Source organism: Trachemys scripta, chromosome 6 (assembly GCF_013100865.1).
Source record: "Trachemys scripta elegans isolate TJP31775 chromosome 6, CAS_Tse_1.0, whole genome shotgun sequence".
NCBI lineage: Eukaryota > Metazoa > Chordata > Testudines > Emydidae > Trachemys > Trachemys scripta.
The window spans coordinates 45,663,746-45,683,016 of NC_048303.1; the positions used below are offsets into that span (position 1 = coordinate 45,663,746).

Here is a 19,271-nt window from a genome sequence, read left to right on the forward strand (position 1 = left end):
TGCATAAGTGGGTTGTAGCCCACGAAAGCTTATGCTCTAATAAATTTGTTAGTCTCCAAGGTGCCACAAGTACTCCTGTTCTTTTTGAGGATACAGACTAACACGGCTGCCTGAAACCTGTAGAGATGAAGATTCTTACACAAGGAGAAAGGCAAGACAGACAGCAGATGTGGAGAGCAGTAAGCATAGGAGGTCTTACCTGAATGTCACTTCAAGGACTTCCTAGCCAAAGGAAACTTTTTGGCCAACAAAGGCTGTCCAAGAGAATTGTTGATAATTTGGTAAAAATTCAGGGGATGAAGAGGATGGAAGAGTAACAAGCTGGAAAGGGATGTGAAATGGCAAAGCTCAGGAAATGGCAATAGGCCTCAGTGAACCAGAATTTGGGATGGAAAATGACCTATCCAGATTCTCTGGCAGGACTATCTTTCTTATGATAGAACTTCTCCATGTGGGCCCAACTCTTCCAGTGATGATTCTGAGGATGGCAGGGTGCAGGGGAGGCACTTTTGAAGGAGGAACCCTCAAGAACTTTATACCTGGTCTGAACCGTAGGAGCTTCTAAGGACTTGTCTACATGAACAGCTAAACTGTGGCAAGCTGGGGTGTAAATCTACCCTGCACTAGCCTGCCACTAAGGGCTTGTCTACACTTCGCTATAGCAGCACAGCTGTGCTGCTGTAGGATTTCATTGCAGACACTTTCTACGCAGCTGGGAGGGACTCTCTCATTGGCATAGGTAATTCATCTTTCCGAGAGGCTGTAGCTGGGTCAATGGAAGAATCCTTCTGTGGACGTAGCCCTGTCTACACAACAGAGTTAGGTTGATGCAAGGCAGTTTATGACGACCCAACTATGTAAGTGTTTACACTAACATTTTGTCCTGCCGCCGTAACTGTCCTGCTATGCTGACTTTGACTCTGCACCTTTCTTGGAGGTGGAGTTATGTCGATGTAGTTAGTTCGATGCCATGTCAGTGTAGACACTGCGTTGCTTACATCGACTGTTACTGACTTTTAGAAGCTGTCCCACAATCCCCCACACTGACAGTACAGTTGGTACAAGCTCTCTTGGTGAGGACATAGACTGCCAACACAAGGAGCATAGTGTGGACACAAAAGCAATTTAATTACTGCAGCAGCTGTATGGCAATGTAACTTAGGTCAACATAATTTTGTAGTGGCCCTTAGGTCACCTTAATTATGCTGCTCAAGGATATGGACTTTTCATACCCCTGAGCAATGTAGTTATGCAGTGTAGACCAGGCCTAGCTGGATGTGTGCATCCTGCTAACACATGGCAATGGTTTGTTAGAGTGCTTTCAGCTAGTCCTGTTTCAAAGAGAACTAGATCAAAGTACATTAACAAACTGTTAATGCACATCAGCAGGGTGCACATAGACAGACACTTAAGCTATGTCTACACTAGAGAGCTTACAGCAGTACAGCTGTACTAATGCACCTGCTCTGTGCCAATGGGAGAGAGTTCTTCTATTGAATAATTAACCCCCCCAATGAGTGGTGGTAGCTATGTTGGCGGGTGAAGCTCTCCCGCTGACATAGTGCTGTCCACACTACTACTTATGCTGGCAAAACTAACATCGTTCAGGGGTGTGGTTTTTTTCATACCCCTGAGCAACATAAATGGTAGTGTAGACATGGCCTGAGTCTGTGGCAGGCTAGTGGAGGGAAGACAGCAAATCTCTCAAGGAAGAGCTGGCAAAGCTCCTAGAGTTCTAAGTTTTTTTTGGTCTGTAGGGGCAGTAGTGAGAACCCAGTCCCTTATTAGTAGTCACACACCCAGCTTGCAGCAAACTAATTATTCATGTAGACAAGCCCTAAGTCTAGATTTACCAGGGTATATAGAATAAAGGATTCCATCTTAGGTAACGGGGAGATTTGCTTTCAGGAAAGAGATCTGGTTGCTGGTCAGGATCTGTAAATTGTTCTGTCTTGATTAGTGTTCTCCCTCATCAAAATCCTCTTCCTTTGAAGCTCAAAGTAATTTGGGGGCTTTGGTTGTCATGTATCAGAGGGCAACTGGCCATCTTGTTACCTCCTGTAACCTTCTCTTATATGGAGGCCATATCTTGTCTGATGAGATCAGTATCCAGAGGGGATCGGAGACTCAGATATTACAGTAATGGGTGCCAATATAACAACTGGGATAGATGGTGGAGACCAAAAGGCCATGGAGTTTTGAAAATGAAAGTCCATATAATAGAAGGAGTGGGTCTGACCAGAAGAAAGGAAGGGGCATTTAAAGGATACCAGAACAAGCTGGATGGATGAAGAGCCAGAGCAAGTTGGGGAAGTGCTGCTCCTTTGGAGATCTCTTTCATTAACCATGGTCAAGAGGGAACTTACTGGGAGATTCTAAGGGTATGTGACTACTAATAAAGGGCTGGGTTTATCACCATTGCCCCTACAGACCAAAAAACTTAGTTTTGTGCTAGGAAATAGATGGTGTCTTTGTTGGAGAGGGACTGAGGCGCTGATAGAGGTTTGATGATGACCAGGGGTCATCTAATGAGTAAGATACAGGAAAAAGGATACAGGCAAGTATTAAAAGGAATATAACACAGGTTAAAATGAAATGACATTTTAAAAATAAAAAAATAGTATTGGTTCATAACACCCAGAGTTGGATTAAAGAAATAAGACAGGTAAAACAAAAATCAGCAAAGGTTAAAAGTTGCATGCAAAATGGGCTATAATAAAAACATTAAACTAGATGACAAAATTGAAAAAGAAAGTAGAAAAGAACAAATAGGTATTGATTTAAACAAAGTGAAAGTGAACAAGGAAAATGTGGCAGTTATGCATGAGGTTATTGAAATGTGTAAAAACCTAAAAAAATTAATTTGTAATGGAACTTAGACAAAACCAGAATTATTTCCTGATCTTGTATAATCAGTGTTCTACCTCCTTATTTGTTAGCCATGAGTTGCTTCACATTTAAAATTAGATTCTCATCCTGCTAACACTTACCCACATGCATTTAGCATGTGAGAAGTCTCATTGACATTAATGGGGCTCCATGTGGGCAAAGGAGATGGGCCCTTAGGGCCCAATCCTGCAATGAAGTATGTGGGCGTGCCATTAACTTCAATGAGCATCTGCCCACAAGACCTTATTGTAGAATATGGGTCCTAGATTGGCTGCTTTTAGAGGCAGGGATGGTGTCTTTTACAGCAATTTGTTAAGGGCAATAGTATATGCTTGAGGGCTACGAAAGAAATAATAAACTCAATAATAGGGCAAGTAAAAATGACTAAAAACAGATTTAAAAAAAAAAAGATTCTTCTGTTTTCTATTGGCCAGCCTGATAGTAATTCAGAAAAAAACCAACCTTACAGCATAAATAGTGAAAGGTAAATTAGGACTAGCTTACACTTGAAGTGCTACAGTGGTGCAGCTGCACCAATGCAACTGTTCCACTACTGGTGAAATTGCTCTATGCCAATGGGAGAGAACTCTCCTGTCGGCATAATAAAACCACCTCCACAAGAGGCGGTAGCTATGGCAGCAGGAGAAGCTCTGCCACTAGCATAGCGCTCCGGTCAGGGCAACTTACATCGCTCAAAGAGTGGCTTATTCACATCCGTGAGCGACATACGTGGTAGTGTGTACAAGCCCCAAGATTTACAACTCTTTTAATGAAGGGTTATAAGTAACCCAGGTAAGACCATTTGTTTGTCTAAAAAACATATTGCTTTTAATCTTCCATCATGCTTTAAAAACAATTTGTGGTTTCCAGAGGTTTTGAAACAGTGAAGGGATAATGAATTAAATTAACTAAGAGGAAAGGTAATATCTGCATGTCAATAAGGAGGCAGGTCAGATAAGTTTTGGGAGGAAACACTCAAGAAACAATACTGTACAAAGAGTTGAAGATAAAGATTGTTACATTTTCAATTAAGAGACCTGCATATCAGTTTGTTCATAAGCATGACATAAGAACGGCCATACTGGGTCAGACCAGTGATTCATCCACTCCAGTATACTGTCTTCTGACAGTGCTAAGTGCTTCAGAGGGAATGGACAGAACAGGGCAATTATTGCATGCTCCACGCCGTTGTCCACTCCCAGCTTCTGGCAGTTGGAGGCTAGGGACACCCAGAGCATGGTCTTGCATTCATGACCATCTTGGCTAATGATGGATCTGAACCTCCATGAACTTACCTAATTCTTTTTTGACCTTTTATATGTTTGGCCTTCACAACATCGCCTTGCAAGGAGTTCCACAGGTTGACTCTGCGTTGTGTGAAGTACTTCCTTATGTTTGTTTTAAACTTGTGCCTATTAATTGGGTGACCCCTGGTTCTTGTGTTATGTGAAGGGATAAATAACACTTCCTTATTTACTTTTTCCACACCATTTATGCTTTTTATAGACCTTGATCATATCCCCCCTTAATTGTCTCTTTTCCAAGCTGAAAAGTCCCAGTCTTTTTAATCTCTCCTCATATGGAACCTGTTCCATACCCAATTCTAATATTTTTTTTGAGATGGGGTGACCAGAACTGCACACAGTATTCAAGGTGTGGGCATACCATGGATTTATATAGTGACAATATAATATTTACCGTCTTATTTCCTATCCCTTTCCTAGAAGTTCCTAACATTGTTAGCTTTTATGACTGTCACTGAACCTTGAGTGGATGGAGAACTATCCGCAATGACTCTAAGATCTTTTTTTTTTTTTTGAGTCATAACAGTTCATTTAGAGCCTAGCATTTTGTATGTGTAGTTGGGATTGTTTGCGCCAATAGCCCTTACTTTGCATTTATCAACACCGAATTTCATCTGTCATTTTGTTGCTCAGTCAACCAGTTTTGTGAGAGCCCTTTGTAACTCCTTGCAGTCTGCTTGAGTAATTTTGTGTCATCTGCAAACTTTGCCACCTCACTATTTACCCCTTTTCCCAGACCATTTATGAATATGTTGAACAGCACTGGTCCCCATCCTTGGGGGACACCACTATTTACCTTTCTCCATTCTGAAAACTGATCATTCATTCCTACCAGTTGTCTCCTGTCTTTTAATCAGGTACTAGTCAATGAGAGGACCTTCAGTTTTATCCCATGACTTGCGATTTAACATGGCATTAAAGAAGAAAATTGCTTGAAATGTTTCTGGTTTAGGAGTCTGCCCTGGAGGAATTCTGATATACCAGATATTTTTTCCCTTGGATGCTGTAAAGTAAAACTACAGTCGTGTGATGACTGAAATGGAAACCAATTGTTTTCTAACATTTCCAAGAACAACAGTTTCATAAATACTCAGATGCATCTCTTAAATCTATTTGAAACATACAAGCTTTTTCATTTAACAGTATTTGACTCAGGTGTGTTTTTCCTGGTTAATAGATCAAAACATCAGGTTTATTACGCCTCCTGTGTTCCACTTGATAAGCAGAAATGTCTTATCTACCTCATGTGTCCTACTTTGTTTGCCAAAATCTAAATGATTATTTAGCACTAGTGTGAGCAATCAAGTATGTCATTATCTAAATACCTTAAACAGCTTGCTTTTCAGGAATGAGCATGTTAGAACAGTACAAATCCAGTTTAGAGTAGTTGGAGCAATACCTGGGCGTCCACTTAATGAGAAAGGTCAGATGGGCTGGATTCCCAGGGATTCTGATCTGTTATATAGTTTGTATGCATGGTTCTACTTCAGTGGAGTTACTTCTGATTTACATCTGACATCAGAATCATGCCTTCAGTCTTTTGCTTTCAAGCATAACAGGAATGCTGATTGTTAAAAGTGATGCACTTGGCTTTGGGGCAATGGTTGGAAAGGAAGGAGTGTTCTTATTTATTGATAACAGAACTTAGTTGACTGTTTTGGAAGGAAACCCCATGCAAGTCTTGGTCAAAGATAATGGATGCAATAGGGGAACCTAACAGGGCTGGAAATCACCAGCACTCAATGAGGGATACAGAAAATCTTTACTCAGCCTTATCCCACTCTTAGATTCTGGAAAGAGGGCAAGAAGGACAGAAGCCACCATTCTAAAAATCTCTCTCTCAAGGAGGAAATAAATCTCTTAAGAGTTTCATGTACAATATGATTATTTCAGATAAGAACCTTTGTTATTTCTTTAGATATGTACTTTTTGCAGGAGGGCGGGATTGGAGGGGAAGTATTCATTTCAACTGGAATTTAGTTTCTTGCTTGTCACCGAGAAGTTCAACAATTTGTCTAATTTTCAGCTGAAATAAACAGGTAACGGAAAGTCTGTTTCAGCACAACTATTGCTTCTGTGGCCACAGTCTCTGGAAGGAATGTTCTCAGAGTTAATGTTCCTTCCCTCCTGTGTTCAGGCTTTGAGCTAGAAGACTGAATATATTGGTATACACATTCCCTAAGTCAGTTAGAACTGGTGAAGACTAAAGGAGGGGTTGGTGCAGAAAGGAGTATTGTCACCCATTTGTATATTTTCTATACAGAATAAGCAAAAATTAAATCCACTTATTGGTTTCCTTGTGTGATTATGAAAAATTAGCTTATATAAAAAAATTATCTTCAGAAGTCTAGGAAGCACATTTATGAAACTGTTTGCTTTAAGGAAAACATGAAATATTTTATCTTCTTTGCCAGCTTTTGTGTGCACTAATTTGGAAAATGTTTGGGGAAAGAGACATTTTAATTGCTTAGTAAATGCTTTATATTATTATGACTGCATAAGTCAATAGCCTTCTATGTTTTTCTTTTGCCCTGTTTTCTGCCCCTGGTATCCTTCTCTCATCTTACTTTCAAAATTCATTAGGACTGGCTTTGAAGGCTCAGATGCTCATTGCATTTAGCAATTTTCTTTATAAGTCCACTCACAGATGCATTTAAAATCCACTGAAGTCAGATTATTCTTGTAACGTTCATTGTTAGGAATAGATTAGCCAATATTGCTAGTATCAGTAAAACTCAGAACCATATCTCTTTGTTGAATTCCCTTTTCTATCAAAACACATTTCTTCTTGTTTTGTCCAGAGAACAGTTCCACATCAGATGGTAGAGATATTTATTAATTCTTTTAAATAATGAGCAAATCAAGTAATATATTCCAACCAACGATACACTATGGCACAAGACTACCCCTGTATTAAGCATTTGGAATTTAGAGTATTGTTGATTATTGTAAGTATAAACAGCATGAATCATCTTGTAAATTATATATTACATGTTTATTATGGGTGCAATTTTTTTTGGAAAATTTACATTTTATGAAAAATCAAAAGTATTTACAATTTTTATAAGAAATTTGTATTGTTCTAATTTACACGCCAAAGTATTAATAATCCATACAAACCTCAGATCCTTTAGAACTGTTTAAAAATTCATTTTCTCAATAGGCGGCAGCTACAAAGGTTATCGCTGTATACACAAGCAAGAACCAGCTTGCTACATACATTTCTCATCAAATATCTCATTTTTTTACACTGTTGATCCATTTCTCTACAAAAAGTCTATATAAATTTGTATGGCTTCAAAATTGTAACCTGTACCCATTACAAATGTATGTTTTATCACCTGGTATGAATGCTAGTTTAAAATTGTTGAAACTTAAATTTCTAAATTAATGAAGTAGTTAAGTAATACTTGATTAAAAATGGAGAGTAAAATAATTCTTGGATTTCAATAATAAAATAACTGTCAGGTTAAACACACAGTTTGATTGCAAAGCAAATTACAATTAAGATTCCAGTAAAAGACTGTACCATTTAAAATGCCAATTACAATAAGAATTAGATATTCTAGTTATGTTCATCATTCAGTAAAGAGTAATATTTTAGCAAATTAAGAGTCATATGTACTGCTCCAGTCAAATTTAATTCAGGTTTGTTATAACAAGGAATACATATAAAAAGCACATACTGTACTGGATATTGTTTAACAATGGACTCTTGTCTGTAGTGTGTACATGAATCAGAACTTACGTAAGTGTCTAAGGGTCCTGAAAATTCATCTGTGTAAAGCTTAGCAGTCCAATTTGTTAGTGGTTTTACATGAATTATTACACAAAACAATTTATTATTGCTTCCAGTATATAATCTGAATAGACATTGGTATTCAGAATTATAATATACTATTCCCATTTGCAGGTTATTAAATTATTCTGCCCCAAAACATTTGATTTCTGCACTTAATAAGGACTTGTTTAACAATACCACAATACATAACTGATTTTTGAAGTTACTAACCGGTTTTAAGAAATACTACCAATGTGTCACTTCAGATCACTTCCCTGTATTTTGCATATGGCAAATAGATTAGGTGACAATACAAACATACGAAGTGGTAGTTTTTCAGTGAAGCTTAAATTAATAATGCAAATGGCAGCACTTTTCTTGCTGCTGCCAAAAATATACCTTTCTAAAATGCTATTCCTCCCAAAGCACAACGTTTACATTCATATCACAAGTCCATAAAGCACTTGAATCTTAAACAGCTTAGTAGTCAGAGTGAAGGGAAATGCTACATTTGTTTTAAAAATTATCCTGTTTTTATCATTCTTTATGCATCTTCAGAATTCACACTTCTTTGGTGAGATTAAAGTTGAAACTTTGACAGAGTTTTTCTGTGATTATATTTAAAGTCTTGCGCTATGCATTTCCCTCTACAATGGCTGCATTTATTGCAATTACCCCATAAGGAAGTAATCCAGTATTTTAAACATTTTACAAAGCAACCTCCAGTTATTGTAAATATACTTTCTAAATTCCACTCAAAGGAATTTTATGGAGTTCTATGCATTACATACACCACGGTATGGAAGAGCCAGACTGAAAAAGGAAGTGAGGCACATCAACAACAAATTGGACAGGCAGTTTAAAAAAAGGCACAAATGTTATGTAATCCATATAAAAATAAATTAAGTCTACAGCATTAATTCAAACAATCACAACTCCCATAAAATTTACTAACAGCAGAAGTAAGTATCTCTGCTGCCTTTTGCAATTTTTAACACATTGCACTTAGGAAAAAAAATTAAATCTTATATATAAAACAATTTACACTTTAATATATGGTACATGGGAATCACATTATACTTTTTGTATACATCTCTTTCTAACAACTGATTTTATAGCACATGAATGCAACATAAGTGGGTGGAGAGATTATCTTTGCCTCTGTTTGCTTTGCACAATGGCAATTAAGGAAACAGAAAACCTACATATGAATATTTATGCAAAGCTAAAATATTTTGTGCTTGCTCTCCTACTTTTTTAAGTTTAATGTTTACAGTTTAATATCGTTTCATACATTTTCAATATAGCTAATGATTAGTATTTTGACTTAGTTTATATAAATTTACTAAAATCTGAATAAACAAGTTTCCTAAAGATTGTAGTTGATCATTTACAAACAGTGTTGAAGTTCACTTCAGTGCTATTATAAAATAACATTTTTTTCCCAAAATGACTTCTTTAAAAAAGTGCATTTTTTTTATTTTGTAAAACAGGTCAAAGTTTAAAAAAATTTATGCATGTTAAAATAGTGTTTGAAAGGTAGAGAAAATAGCTTCTTCTGCTCCTTTGATTCAATGATTTCCACAGGTTTATCAACAATCTGCCATATATCGTCCTGAAAAAATATAAATAGCCTCTTGCAATTACAGTAATTATGTTTTACAATAAACAAGACCATAAAACATTAGATAAAGTAAAGTTTCAGTATTTTTCTGGAAACTGTGTTTTTGTTTTCATCTATAGTAAGCACCAATAACTACTTCCATTATGCATCACATAAGTACTCCATGCTTATATACCAGATAATTAGTAGACAAAGTATAAAAATGCTCCATACAGATAATTAGAAAAGGCAGAGTTACATTAGTAAATCATGTTAGTTCAAAAATATAAAAAAATATCAATTTCTTACCAGTGGCAAATCTCTTTTTAACTAGGGAAAGCCGGTAGCCAGAGCCTACTAGCTCTACATCTACACCTGAAAGGGTGCTTCCTTCACTAATGAATTGCACTGCAAGTGTAGCTGGTTTACTAGGTCCTTCTAAAAGATCAAATTTTGCCCTCAGGGATCCAGAACCTATAAAAATAATGACAAAATTAAATGGCTTGAGATTATAAAATAAAACAATCCATCTCACAAAACACAAGTAATAGGCAGTGCACTAATATAAAGATCTCTAATTTCTGGGAGTGTAGGAATATATATACATATTTCCATAACAGATCACATCATTGGTCTATTTGTGCAGTATTCTGATTAAATCAGTGACCAATATATAAGGATGCTTCAGAGAAGTGCAGCACACAATCTACATAGCTGTATGTGGAGAAAAATTGATCACCTGAAGCTCAGGAAGAAAATCACCCGAAATGTATTTGAGTCTCCTATAATAACTGTTTAAGCATGTTGATCTGCAAATGTTGCTAATCATCATATAGAATCATAGAAACACAGGCTGGTATGGACGTTGATAGGTTATCAGGTCCAAGTAAACCAAGACCATTGATGACAGGTGTTTGTCCAGCTTCTTCTTAAAAACCTCCAATGACAGGACTACACAATAATACAATGGAGGGATTATATTGTAATAATTGTGTATACAAATTTACCCTAGCTGTAAACTCAACTGTGAAAAGTGGGTAAAAGTTCATAAAATATCACAGTAAACTATAATAACTGTCAGTGGGAAAAGGTGCAAAAGGGAGATAGAAAAACAGAATTAGTCCACACAAAAAGACCTACTTTTGTAACTGAAGGACTGTGTTAAAATCATGCCTGGTAAATAAAAGTGTGGCTCCAAACATCAGACGACTAAAATTAGTGTGTCAGAAATTAGGCCTAATGAGTGGACAAAATAATGGGAGGATGGGCTATTCCACTCATCATTCCCTTTTGGGGCTCTTAAAGAGAGGGAATTTTTTTTTTTTTTGAGAAAATTAGCAAAAAAAACTTCACTAACAGCTGTCTGCCAACAGCTGTCTGCAGCAAGCTTTACCATCGTGGCTGCCTCCATCCACGTTCTTCTCTGACCCCAGAATACAGTGTGACACCACTGTGCCTTCATCATCCTAATCCTAAGGCTTGGTCTACACTACAGATTTATGTTGGTATGACTATGTCACTTGGGTGTGGAAAATCCACATCCCTGAACAATGCAGTCATACCAAATTAACTCCTGGTGTAAACAGTGCTATGTCGACAGGAGGGTTTCTCTTGGGGAGGTGGAGTACCTACGCTGATGGGAGAAGCTCTCCTATGAGTGTACTAGCATCTTCACTAAGCGCTGCATTGGTGCTGCTGCAGTGCTGTGTGTGTAGATAAGCCCTAAGAGATGTCCTGACCAGACTGTGTCACAAGAGGGACCCAGATGAGATCATCACCTCCAGAAGCTCTGGCTCAATCCCAAATACTACCTAGGATGTGAGACTTAGTCTTACCACACACAATCCTTTTCCTTCCCTATCTTATTGCTTCTCTTTCTTCTCTCTCTTGTTTTTCCTTCTGTTTATAGGAGTCTGGCTTAGCCACTCAAGACTGTATATTTTGCAACACTGCTGTAAGTCTCTAACCAGAAACGCAGCTAAAAGCAATGCTCTAAACAACCCCATGCTGATACAAGTTTGCCTGGTTTTGGAGTGGCTGATAAGATCTTGTGTTCTGCCTGTGTTTCTCCAGCAATGAGGCTGCAAGTAAAAGTAAACACCAGAGACAAAAGATGGGTTTTCTATCTGTGCTGCTCTTTTCTCTCCCCTTTTGTGTGTTTGTCTTGTTTTGTCTTCTAGGAAACAGGATTGGACTTTAACAGCAGCAGCAATAACAACAGCTTCAACTCATCTCAACTAATCTTTTCTCTTTCCTCCCAAAAGGTCAGTTATTGCTATATAAGGGACTGTGAAACAAGGGTTTTTTTTCCATCTTAATCTACAGGGAAACTGAAAACCTTACTGAACACTCCACATTTCAAATGTTTTAACTGATTTTCCTTCTTTTTCTGTATCTTTAATAAAAGGTTTAAAAGGATTTTTAATGGTGTTTGGTTAAATGGTACTAAGTAGACTGAGGAATTTGTATACCAAAACCCTGAACCTTGTGTAAAATTGTTCAGTGTTCAGCAGTTCCAGAGTCACGTTAACACCTCTGGGTCCAATTATTTCATTCTAAATTAATACAACAGTTCTTATAAAGCGCACTTCATCAGCATATCTCAAAGCGCTTTACAAAGGAGGTAAGTATCTAAATCTAATCAGTGTTTGTCTCAATGGCTTGGGTGCACCTACACTGGCAAAACTTGTAAACATTTTCTGGGCCAGTGGAACTCCATTGGAAAATGCTGTAATGTAGATAAGGGAACTGTGCCACTTCAGAAACATGCTTATATATTTTTCTAGTGTAGACAAGGCCACTGGGACAGTGAATTCTCATGTTCAATATACAGTGAATAAAGATTTATTTCCTTCTTTTAGTTCTAAAGAAGCATTCCCTTGTTTTCATATTATAGAATAGGAGGAAAAAGGAGCACTCAGTGACTTCTCCTATTCCCATCAAAATGAGATAAGTTTCCCTTTTGGATGTTAATTATTCCTAGTCCACATATTTTCTCTTTGAAGTCAACAGGAGCTGTGGGTGCTTGACACTGCTAAAAATCTTACTGGGCTTGATGCAGGTATTACTGGCCTGTGTTATACAGAAGGTCATGCTTCCTGATCCCAACTGTACCTCTTCTGGCCTTAAAAGCAATTCCCACCTCTGCCACTGACGCTGATACATACTGGGCAAGTCAATTTATATGCACTTTCCCATAACAGTATCCACCTTTGCAAAGTACTTTTAAATCTACTGATGAAAAATTTTCTATTTTTCATGTGTATGTTTCCTGACTCAACTGCTACAAACTTCCACCTGACCACTGGCCAGATCCTTGCAGCTGCATAGCCAACATGGTGTTTGGCCACAAGAAACTGCAACATGTTCTAACATATAAAACACTGGACAGAGCAAAGAACTCCAGCATTTTATTCTGGTATTAGAAATCTCTCTCTCTTTCTCTGGCCTTGGTCAAGCTACTTAACTTTTATGTCTTAGTTTCCACTATCTGTAAAACTGGGATAATACCTGTAGGGGAGCGCCCCTAGCGACCCTTGGAGTGGCGCTGCTATGGCACGGTATAAGGGGCGCTGCACGCTCTCCCCACCCTCAGGCCTTGGCTACACTTACCCGCTAGTTCGACAGCTGGAAATCGAACTTCTGGGTTCGACTTATCGCGTCTAGTCTGGACGCGATAAGTCGAACCCGGAAGTGCTCGCCGTCGACTGCGGTACTCCAGCTCGCCGAGAGGAGTACCGCGGAGTCGACGGGGGAGCCTGCCTGCCGCGTGTGGACCAAGGTAAGTTCGAACTAATTCGAACTAAGGTACTTCGAACTTCAGCTACGTTATTCACGTAGCTGAAGTTGCGTACCTTAGTTCGAATTAGGGGGGTAGTGTAGACCTGGCCTTAGTTCCTTCTTGTTAGACTACTCCAACAGAGGGGAAAGAGGGTGGGATGTGGAATGGACATGAGCAACACATCTCGAAGAATACCAGTTACGGAAAGGTGACTATTTTCTTCTTCCAGTGATTGCTCATGTGCATTCCAAGCTATATCTGTTGGATGTGGGTAGGCGTTCACAGACACTTGAAATGGAGCACTGCCTTGCCGAACCCGGAGTCCTCCCTGGTTTGGGAGATGATCGCATAATGCGAGATAAATGTGTGAACCGATGACCATGTGGCAATCCTACAAATGTCCTGAATAGGGAAATGGGCCAGAAAGGCAGCCGACGAGGCTTGCGCCCTAGTTGAGTGCGCCCTCACAATCTGCGGCAGGGAAACTCCCACCAGGTCATAACAAGTACGGATACAGAAGGCGATCCAGTTGGAGAGCCGCTGAGTGGACATTGGCCAACCTTTCATGCGTTCAGCTGTGGCGATGAACAGTTGGGAAGATTCCCTGAACGGTTTTGTATGTTCCAGATAAAAAGCCATACCCCGTCTCACATCCAGCATGTGGAGGCGGCGCTCTGCACTGGACACCTGGGGTTTGGGATAGAGCACTGGCAGGAAAATGTCCTGGCCCATATGATAGGCGGAGACCACCTTGGGAGGAACAAAGGGTGTGGGCAGAGCTGGACCTTATCCTTATGGAACAATGTGTACTGGGGTTCGGAGGTCAGGGCCCGGAGCTCAGAGACCAGTCTAGCAGATGTGATTGCCACCAGAAAGGCTACTTTCCATGAGAGGTGTGACTAGGAGCATGTTGCAAGCGGCTCAAATGGAGGTCCAGTTAGCCTAGCCAGCACCAGGTTCAGGTCCTACTGGGGAACTAGGGGGGTCTAACATATGGAAAAAGGCGATTAAGCCCTTAAGGAATCGACTGGTCATGGCATGAGAGAATATCGTGTAGCCCTGCACTGGTGGGTGGAAGGCCAATATGGCTGCCAGGTGCACCTTGACTGACGAGGGCGTTAGGCCCTGGGCTCTAAGATGAAGGAGGTAGTCTAGCATAAGCTGGATCAGAGTAGCCACTGGTGAGACACCCTGATCAGTGGCCCACCAGGAAAACCGAGACCATTTTGCCAGGTAGGCCTGATGCGTGGAGTGCCTCCTGCTCTCCAGGAGGACACATTGAACTCCTTTCTGAGCAAGTCCTCTTTTCCCGTCCTAACCATTGTGCAGCCAGGCCGTGAGGTGGAGGGCTGCAAGATTGGGGTTAAGGAGGTTACCTTGGTCCTGGGAGAGCAGGTCCAGGCAGGTTGGCGACTGCCAAGCTCATGAGAGTCCTGTACCAATGCTGCCTGGGTCATGCCAGGGCAATCAAAAGGACACAAGCCTTGTCAGTTTATGTTTTCCAAGATCTTGCCCATCAGTGGAATCAGGGGAAAGGCATAGCAAAGCTGACCTGACCAGAACAGAAGGAAGGCATCAGAGATCGTGCCCAGGTCGTGAACAGGTCCACTTGGGGAGTGCCCAACGTTTGTGCACCACCTCTGGGTGCAGTGACCATACATGCTGAGCTCAGCCGATCTGCCCGAGAGTTTCAGATACCCAGTAAGTAGTGGGCTTTCAAGGAGATCTTGTGGGCTATGCAGAAGTCCTACAGCCTGAGGGCTTCCTGGCAGAGGGCTGAGGAGCGGGCCCCACCTTTGCCTGTTGATGTAAAATATCGAGGCTGTGTTGTCTGTGAGAACCCTGATCACTGTGCCCGCTACGCACTAGCAAAGGCCATGCAGGCTAGACAGACCACCCTGAGCTCCTTGAAATTTATGTGCAGGGCTAGGCCCTGTGCGGACCACAGACCTTGGGTCTGGAGGTTTCCCACATGGGCTCCCTACCCCAAGTCCGATGCATTGGACACCAACTCCGCAGTCAGGGACCAGCCCCTGAACAGGACCCCTTGGAGCATGTTCCCCGGGGAAGACCACCAGCGTAGGGAGGCTATCACAGGTTCAGGCACAGTGAGGACTTTGTCCATCCTGTCTCTGGACTGGGAGAATACCGAGGCCAACCAGAGCTGAATGGGACGCATCCTGAGTCTGGTGTGACGAACTACGTATGTGCATGCCAACATATGACCCAGGAGTTGGAGGCACGCTCTGGTGGTCGTCACAGGAAACCTTATGACCACGCCAATGAGCTCCCTTAGGGTTCTGAATCTGTCTGGTGGAAAGGAGGCTCCGGCCCTTGTCGCGTCCAGAATCACCCCAATGAACTCTATGCTTTGCACTGGTACCAATGTGGACTTGGTGTTGTTTACCAGGAGCCCCAGTGTGGTGCACGTGGACAGGAGGAGTGTTACGTGATCCTGTACCTGTGACCTGGAGCTGCCCTTGACCAACCAGTCATCGAGGCAGGGAAAGATCTGGAACCCCAACGCCCGAGGTAGGCCGCTACCATAGACATACATTTTGTGAAGACTCTGGGAGCCATTGATAGGCCAAATGGGAGGACATCGAACTGATAGTGCTCCTGCCCTACCGTGAAGTGGAGGTAACGCCTGTGGCCCTCAAATATATGAATGCGGAAGTATGTGTCCTGTAGATTGAGGGCGATGTACCAGTCTCCAGGATCCAGGGAGGGAATGATGGAGACAAGAAAGACCATGCAAAACTTGAGCTTTACCATGTACTGATTCAGGCTGAGCCCCCCTTTGGCCTTCAGGATAAGGAAATAGCGGGAGTAGTACCCTTTGTATCTGAACTCCGCTGACACCACCTCCACTGCTCCTAAGCAAAGGAGCTGCGTTACCTCCTGCTTGAGTAAGCTCTTGTGAGAGGAGTCCCTGAAGAGGGATGGAGGGGGAAGGAAGAAGGGAGGGTCGGTGGGGGGTAAAAAGAAACTGGAGGGTATAGCCCTGAGAGATAGTGTTGAGGACCCAGGGGTCCGAGGTCAGCAGTGACCACTCCGGGAGGAAAGTACATAGATGGTTGGAGAAGGGGAGGTTGGGTGGATCCCTGGTACAAACTGGTAAGTCGTCCCCGGGCGTCCCATCAAAACTGGTGATTACCCGCCTGCTTGCCCTTAGAGGGCCCAGGCTGGGGTGCAGGCCGGGACTGCCTTTGTGGGCTCTTTTTATAGTTCCTTGATTTTTTTATAAGGGGGCTTGTATCTGGAGTGGGTGCCTGACTGAGAGCCTGCTGCGGTTTGGACATAGAGACTGAGGGTCTTTAATGTCGTGCGGGAGTCCTTCAGACCGTGTAACTTCACGTCTGTCTGTTCCGCAAACAGGGCCTTGCCGTCGAATGGAAGGTCCTGCAAGGAGTTCTGTGCCTCGCTGGACAATCCAGACAGCAGGAGCCATGACGCTCTCCTCATGGACACCACGGAGACCGTGGACCTTGCAGCCATATCCGCAGCATCTTAGCTGCCTGAAGGGCTGCCCTGATGGCAACCGTGCCCTCCTCAACCAGAGCCTTAAACTCCTTATCACGCTCCTGGAGGGAGTCTGCAAATTTGGGCATTGAGCCCCACAAATTAAAGTTGTATCTGCCCAGCAGTTTTGGTGGTTTGCCACCCTCAGTTGGAAGCTTGAGGACGAATAAATCTTTCTACCGAATAAATCTAGTCTTCTTGAGTCCTTATCCTTAGGAGTAGGAGCGGGTTGACCTTGACGCTAGGAGCGGGAGTAGGAGAAGTAGGAGCGGGTTGACCTTGACCCCTATGGTTGACCGCGTCGACCACTAGAGAGTTGAGGGCGGGGTGGGTATACAGATATTCGTGCCCCTTGGCGGGCAAGAAATACTTCCGTTCTGCCCTCTTGGAGATGGTGGGCAAGGAAGCCGGGGTTTGCCACAGGGTGTTTGAGATCTTTGCCACCCCTTCATGCAGTGAGAGAGCCACCCTGGCCAGTGCCGAAGCCAAGAGGACATTGAAGAGGGAATCTGAGGGTTCCTCCACCTCCTCAGCTTGTAGGTTGAGGTCTGATGCCACCTTTTTCAACAGTTCCTGGTGGACTTTTGTGTCCTCCTGCGGGACGAGAGGAGGAGGGGCCGTGATTGCCTCATTGGGCAGGATAAGGATGGGGGTGCGGTGCTCTGCATCCCCACCTGTGCCGCAGGTCCCACCACTTGGTCCCTTTCTAAGTGCGGGACTGGGGATGAGTGCTCCGCTGACCCTTTTCTGGGAGGCTGAGAGAGGGACGCTGATGGTCTTTCCGAGGCTCCGGCCACCGAGCAAGCCACCATGGGGGCTGCGTCGGGGCCCACGGGGCCCATTGGAACCATGGCACTGGCCAGGGATCCCGATGCCACTGCACCTGCTGTGGCACCGTCAGAGCGGACTGCCCCGCCTGGTCCACCAACTGTCAACTTTGAAGGGAGACCGGGCTGGCATGAGATCTACCGCTGTCCTGGGATTGGGACAAATGACGGCGTCAGGAGTGGTGCTGAAAACGAGACCTTGATCCCGGCGAGGAGGAGCGGGAGTTCTGTCTGTAGCGGCCACTCCGCGAATGGCTCAGACAGGCGGATCTGCGACTTCAGGGTGCCAGCGATCGACGTCTGGGGCTGCGGGAGCGGTGCCGTGGCAGGGACCTCGAACGGGACGGAGAGCGGGAGCGGTGTCAACCTCCATACCACGAAGGGCTATGATAGCTTCTTGGAGATAACGACCTCCAGTGCTGTCTGTCCCGGTCTTGGCGGGGCACGCTCTCATCACAAGGTCTGCATTCCCTCAAGGCGGAGCGGTGCCTGAAACCCCTCCTGCTCAGCACCCAGCCAGACAACCTGGTGGGGGTCAACGGGGACCACTGTGGGCCATGCATGGGCTGGTCACTGTGCGGAGAATGGTGTCAGGAACTGTCCCTCAACCGTGAGCACTACCGTTCAGGCAGCTACTGTGGGGGTCCAAGTGGTGGCTTGTCTCTGGACCGGGGAGCCGTTGACGGCGGTGCAACTGGTACCAGTAGAGACAATGTCTTGAGCTGCCTGCAGGGCCTCCGGCGTGGAGGGCACCCGAATGTGGCCACTGGCATCCAGGGAGGTTGGCTCGGAGTGGGCTGGGCTACTCTGCTCAACTTGATCGAGAGCTGCCCAACGCGGATCTAGTCTCTCCCTTAGCCTTGCTCCAGTGCCATGGCAGAGAAGACCTCTTCTTCGCCTTTTTAGAGTGTCCTGGGGACGGAGAGCAGTGCCGACCGGTGGAGGACAGCGTTGGGTTGCCATGCACCAATGCCGCGGTGCTGACTCAGAGCGGTGTCGGGGTCAGGGCCAACTCCATCAAAATGGCTCAGAGCCATATGTGCCGCTCCTTCTTGGTCCGAGGTTTGAAGGATCTGCAAATTTTGCAGCGGTCGCTGAGATGGTTTTCCCCCAGACAGCATAAACTGTCCGGATGCGGGACACTCACAGGTATAGGCTGTTTGCAAGTGTTGCACGACTTAAAGCCTGGGAAACGGGGCATGCCCCGACCCAGGCACACTTAACTATTCTAACTAAAACTACTTTTTTTTTTTTTTTTTTTGGGTAACTACAGGTACTACTAACTATGAACTAACAAAGTCCAAAGTGGGAAAGATACAGCAGAGCTGGAGCAGAGCAGTTCCAAAGCACCTTCACGGGCGGCAAGAAGGAACTGAGGGTCGGGGGAGCATGCAGCGCCACTCCAGGGGTTGCTAGGGGTGCTCCCCTATGGGTATTGCTAAGGGAAAAACTTCCGGCACTGGTGCACGTGTTGAGCATGCACACCTATTGTGGAATGCACATGAGCAATCACTTGAAGAATATTTGAAATGGACAAAATGTGTCATTCATGGAGAGAAAATCT

The 19,271-nt window shown here is 43.3% G+C and overlaps 1 protein-coding gene and 1 long non-coding RNA gene across 7 annotated transcripts in view; one reads left to right on the forward strand and one right to left on the reverse strand.

The window, feature by feature from the left end:
- Positions 1-17,401, forward strand: part of LOC117878873 — a 48,172-nt gene extending 30,771 nt beyond the window's left edge. The window contains exons 2-4 of one of the 3 annotated variants that reach the window (XR_004646116.1): positions 11,758-12,995; positions 15,769-15,890; positions 16,737-17,401. This is a non-coding gene — a long non-coding RNA (uncharacterized LOC117878873). The remainder of the gene's footprint in view (positions 1-11,757; positions 12,996-15,768; positions 15,891-16,736) is intronic. The other 2 variants (XR_004646115.1, XR_004646117.1) reach the window with 2 other exon arrangements.
- FCHO2 (FCH and mu domain containing endocytic adaptor 2) overlaps positions 7,816-19,271 on the reverse strand; it is a 205,614-nt gene continuing 194,158 nt past the window's right edge. For all 4 annotated transcript variants that reach the window (XM_034773504.1, XM_034773503.1, XM_034773505.1 and 1 more), the window contains 2 exons: positions 9,887-10,051; positions 7,816-9,589 (listed from right to left, as the gene is read on the reverse strand). In XM_034773504.1, coding sequence (XP_034629395.1) covers positions 9,567-9,589; positions 9,887-10,051 — 188 coding nt within the window. In that variant the 3' untranslated portion in view covers positions 7,816-9,566. The remainder of the gene's footprint in view (positions 9,590-9,886; positions 10,052-19,271) is intronic.